General features: G+C 64.4%; 2 protein-coding genes across 2 annotated transcripts; both read left to right on the plus strand.

Moving 5' to 3' along the window:
* The first annotated feature begins 1,369 nt into the window (after positions 1-1,369).
* Positions 1,370-2,221, plus strand: EMIHUDRAFT_447844 (hypothetical protein). The gene is made up of 4 exons (XM_005775519.1): positions 1,370-1,453; positions 1,525-1,674; positions 1,741-1,905; positions 1,976-2,221. Exons 1-4 carry the CDS (start codon positions 1,406-1,408, stop codon positions 2,141-2,143), a joined length of 531 nt encoding a protein of 176 aa, XP_005775576.1. The 5' UTR covers positions 1,370-1,405; the 3' UTR covers positions 2,144-2,221.
* Positions 2,222-2,712: 491 nt separating this feature from the next.
* Positions 2,713-3,629, plus strand: EMIHUDRAFT_95720 (hypothetical protein; the record flags this gene model as incomplete). Its single annotated transcript, XM_005775520.1, has 2 exons — positions 2,713-3,357; positions 3,435-3,629. The coding sequence occupies 2 exons, from the start codon at positions 2,713-2,715 to the stop codon at positions 3,627-3,629; spliced, it is 840 nt and encodes a 279-aa protein (XP_005775577.1).
* Positions 3,630-4,719: the final 1,090 nt, after the last annotated feature.

Here is a 4,719-nt window from a genome sequence, read left to right on the forward strand (position 1 = left end):
GTTTAAATAGTTTTGGGGGGGGTTGCCTTTGCCACCTTTGCCCGCACGGGCGGGGGAGGGGCGTTTTATAATTTTGAAGGGTTGGGGTTGGCCCGACCGAAGGCACGCCGGGGGGGCACTTTTTTTGAGATTTTTTTGGGGCCCGTTGCCTTCTTGGAACACCCGCTTTGGGGTGACCCGGCAAAGGAGAAAATAAAAACCCCCTCGGGCCCCAGGTGCTTTTTTTATGAGCAAATGGTAGTTGAGAGGGGGAGCCCCCCCCGGGTTTTTTAAAAAGAAAAATGGCCCCGGGTTTTTTGTGATTGGAGATTCAAAAAAAAAAATTTTTGAAGGGCCTCAAAGAAGATTGGCCGGAATTTCCCCAGAAAAAAGAATTAAAACACCTTGGTTAGGGTTTTTTTGGGTGGGGGGGGCAAATGCCCTTGGGTTTTTTTTCCGGCCTTTTCCCTTTTTCCTCCTGGGGTTGAAAGCAAGGGTTAGGCCCTGGTGGGGAGCGGCACCAGGAGGGGGAAGGGGGGCCTTTGGGAAATTCGGGCCTTGGCCCCCCCCTTCCTGGAGGGGAGAGGAAAATTTGCCCCCCCCCCCCCCCCCCCGGTGGAACGACCGCAGGGGCAGGGGGCCGCTGCCCCCGAAGACTCGCTCCAGGCGTTGCGGCCACCGACACCGCCACCACGCCCGCCGCCCCCACCACCGCCTCCGGCCCCACTGCGGGAGCGGCCGCTGGGTCGAGGGGCCGTCGCTGGGGCTCCACGCCCGGCGGTGCGGCCGCCGGGGCCGCCACCGTTTCCGCCACCCACACTACCACCTCCGCCCCCGCCGCTGGAACGGCCGCAGGGTCGAGGGGCCGCCCCAGCGGCTCCACACCAGGCGTTGTGGCCGTCAGGGCCGCCACCGTACCCGCCACCGCCGCCACCGCCTCCTCCCCCGCCGCCGGCGGGGCCGCCACCGTATGGACCCGCTCGGAATAACCTAAAGTCCGCCCCGCGGGACCATCTCTGGATGACCCGCCCGGCCCTTGGAGCACACTTGGAGTGCAGTTAGTAACCTCACATCCAGGGCCGGGGAGCTGAGAAGCGCACCCAGCGGGCCGGATGATCGGGATCGGGCTACGGGCTAGAGAGCCCTGACCCCTAGCTAGGGGGGGTGCGCGTTCGCAGGGAAAGGGCCGTAAAGTAAACACGGTTCTCCGAGGGTTGGTCTGCGCTTTGGGTTTCCCCTAGCTGCGGAGCACTTGGAGCACTTGGAGTGCCCGTTTTTCCCTATTTTTTTACGGCCCTTTCGGTTTACCGCCTTATTTTTTTTTGCCTAGGCGCCTCTCCACACAATGATCGCCTCAGTCGTCGCCCTCAGCTTCGCGCTAACTACTATACACGAATCCGGACGGCGAGGTCGCGCCGCTGTCGCTATGAGTTCCAGCTCGTGGCGGCCGGAGACGGTCGATCCCATGGGGAAGGTGGCACATAGCGGAGAGAGAGAATCGCAGATAGCACGAGCCCAACCGACTCCCTCTGTCTGTGTGCCAAGGCGATGGGAGTGCCTCGGGCACCAGCACGGACGTGGGAGCTCTGGCTGGATCTGCGCACGTCGGAGGTTACTTTCGCACAGATGGTCGTCGTCAAGCTCTTCTACTCGGTCCGACGCGTCATCGACGAGGCGGGCAAGGCGCTGCCACAGGTAGCAGCGCACAGCGCCTCTGGTTCTCACGCCGCCCCATCCCACCCGCGGCATCCCTCGTTCCAGGGCGCGGGCGTGCAGGGGCTCCTCTTTGCGGAGCCGCGCTTCGATCCCGCCGACACTATCGGCCTCGAGCTGCCCGTGTTTGTTGAGGCGCCCGACGGAGTTCTCTTGAACTGCACCGGCGTGAGCGGCCCTCGCAGACCACTCGAGGCTACGCTGCGCGCACCGGTGGGCGACTGCCAGGCTGCTGCGGCCGCTCGACACGTCCCCTTGACGCGCCGTTGACGACCCAACGCAGGCGAGCGTCGACGAGCTCTGCGCCGCGCAGGACGCGATTCGCGAGGCGGGCGACGGCGGGACCGCGTCGGTGGTTGCGCTGCCCGCTGACCCGCTGCTGTGGGCCGTCGCGCTGACCGGGCTTGAGGAGTGCCAACTGGAGGCAAAAGAGGGCAACGCGGGGGCTTGAGGTCGAACGCCCGCTCGTGAGCTCGCCGTTGACCTTTGATGTTTGCCGCGGTGCGGCGAGGACTTACAGTCGAACAAATAGATTTTGTGGCGGCGCCACCAGCGGCCCCCTCGTGATGCGCTCCCACCCCGCGGCTGCTCCCGTGCCCTTGACGCTTGAGCCTTGTGTCCCTGATCGCGTCCTTCCAAGATGCTGATCGTGCAGGTGGGGACCCTGTCCTTCCTCACTTTTTTGTTTTTTTGTTTAGCTAAAAAAACCGGTTTGCAATGTCCGCCTTGCGTTTGTTTCATAGCATCGAAGGCTAAGCTCAAAAAAAACCTCAGGGCTGCTCTCGGACCCGAGAAAACCCCTTCTCTGGTAGGACGGAACGGAGTACCCTTGTAGAAACAAAAGAACTCTCCCTCACAGCAGACAGGCTCGACACAGGTTCCAACTGGTGCCTGGTAGAAGAAAAGCAAAAACGGCCCCGCGCAGCACAGGAGAAGCCCCTCCCGCCCGTGCTTGTGCAGCGCAGCCTCCTCCTCCCTCTGAGACCGACGTCGCGAGCTTGGAACGGATCGCGGACCGCAATGTCGCTGCCGCGCCTTCGCGCGGCCTCCTGTGCCGCCGCAGCCGCCGCGGCGATCGGCTACGGCGCGTACACTCTCAGCGCGGCGCCTGGCCCTGACCGCCTCGAACGGTGGCACGCGAAGTGGGCGAGCAAGCAGACCCGCTGGCACCTGCAGCAGGAGCACCCGCTCCTCGTGCGGTACCGCGCGGACCTCTTCGGGCCGCAGCCGCGCCACGACTCGCCCTCGCCAAAGGCGACTCGCTCGAACGTCCTCTTCCCGCTGTGCGGCGCGAGCGTCGACCTGGCTGCGCTGGCGCTGCGGGGCTATCGCGTGGTCGGCGTCGAGGGCGTTGGGGCGGCGGTCGACGCTCTGCTCGAGACGTTTGGGGACGAGGTTGAACAGGCGCCGCCAAGTGTGTCTGGGTCGCTGAGGCTGCGGACGGCCGTAGCACCGGGCGAGGCGGGGTCGGACGCACAGGCGGTGCTGAGGGCTGTGGAGGGCGACTTTCTACACCTCTCCCCGAGCGCCGCGGACGCGCTGGGCCTGCCGAGATTCGACGCCGCCTTCGACCGCGGCGCTCTCGTGGCGGTGCTGCCCGAAGACCGGGAGGCGTACGTGGCGACCCTCGCCGGCCTCATGGCGCCAGAGGGGCGGGTGCTGCTGGTGACGGCGCGGCCGGCGCGGGAGGGGATGGATGGCACTGTCGCGGCAATGCACCCCGCCTCTCGCCGCCTCTGTAGGTGGAGCACGACGGCTTCGCCGGCCCTCCGTACGAAGTGCGAGAGGCGGACGTGCGCGAGCTCTTCTCGCCCGCCTTTGCGGTGCGGCCGCTGCAGCGCGAGGACCGGATGGGCGCGGAGCCGCACTGGAGGGAGCGAGGGTGCACACGCTTCGAGGAGGCGGCGTACCTCCTCACGCGCCATCGAGCAGGGTAGCGGTCTCGAGAGCAACAGCGGCGCGCGTGATCCGCCGCGGTGTTTTGTTATGCGATTGTAAAAAGGAGATGGCAAAGATTCCGCGTCCGACGCGCCTCGGCACGTCGTCTCAGTCTCTGAGCCCTGCGCCCCTGGCCTCGACGCACCTCGACACCAGACCTCGACTCACACCAACTCCGAACTCGACACCTCTCGACACCCCATGGCCCATGCCAACTCGACACCCTCGATGACACCCCTCGACACCCCTCGACACCATCTGAAAAAAAACTGTTCAGTTTTCAAAGGCAAAAACGCCGGCGTACGCCCTCCCCTCACACTGACACTTCTCCCCTATTCCCAACTTTAGGTTGCGCACGTCTCCCAGCGAGCTAGGATCTCCGCTTTTTCTCCCCTAGTCATCCGCCCGCGCCGCGCGCCTCTAAGGGCGTCTAGTGCAGCCACTGAAAGAACTATTCCCGTGGAATGGTCGACGTCTCGCCTGAAGTCGGGTGAGCTCGCGCACTGCTTAGCCCTAGGAGAGGGGTGTGTGTGAGGTGGTGGAATGGTAAGGTTTCAGGCCAGAGGGGTGGGGGATTTGGGGGATGAGTCAGGAGCCAGCAGCCTTCCTACTGGACCTGAGTTCTCAGCTCTTCCGCCCGACGGGGTGGTCCCTTGGATTCGGGCCCCGCTCCCTTTTCCTGCGCCTGGTCTGTCCCTGTCATGAGTGTGTTGCGAGATGCAGAGCTCGTTAGCTGTAGCACAGAGCTGGTGGAGCACTGTCTGGTTAGGCTGGAGAGCTTGTTAGGCTGGGGCACAGAGCTGGTTGGGCTGGAGCACAGAGCTGGTTAGGCTGCTGGTTAGGCTGGGGCACAGGGCTGGTTGGGCTGGAACAGTGGAGCACAGAGCTGGTTAGGCTGGAGCAGAAAGCTGGTTAAGCTGGACCGCGGGCGGTGCGGCCGCCGGCTAAGGCAGCTCGTTAGGCCAAAGGGTCGCCCCCGGGGCTTCCAAGTGGCGCCGATAGGGAGGTTGCCGGTTCCCTTCCGATCCCCCCGCACCAAAAGAGGAAACCCCGTTTCGCCCCCCTGAGCATGGAAAATAAAAACCTTTT

This window comes from Emiliania huxleyi, assembly GCF_000372725.1.
Source record: "Emiliania huxleyi CCMP1516 unplaced genomic scaffold EMIHUscaffold_3, whole genome shotgun sequence".
In the NCBI taxonomy this organism is placed as follows: Eukaryota; Haptophyta; order Isochrysidales; family Noelaerhabdaceae; genus Emiliania; species Emiliania huxleyi.

Excerpts from the sequence above, each read along its gene's own strand:
- EMIHUDRAFT_447844 (XM_005775519.1), top strand. The coding sequence starts at position 1,406 with ATGAGTTCCAGCTCGTGGCGGCCGGAGACGGTCGATCCCATGGGGAAG. Across the intron at positions 1,675-1,740 it reads CGGGCAAGGCGCTGCCACAG|GGCGCGGGCGTGCAGGGGCT; the intron begins GTAGCAGCGCAC and ends CCCTCGTTCCAG. Across the intron at positions 1,906-1,975 it reads AGGCTACGCTGCGCGCACCG|GCGAGCGTCGACGAGCTCTG; the intron begins GTGGGCGACTGC and ends GACCCAACGCAG.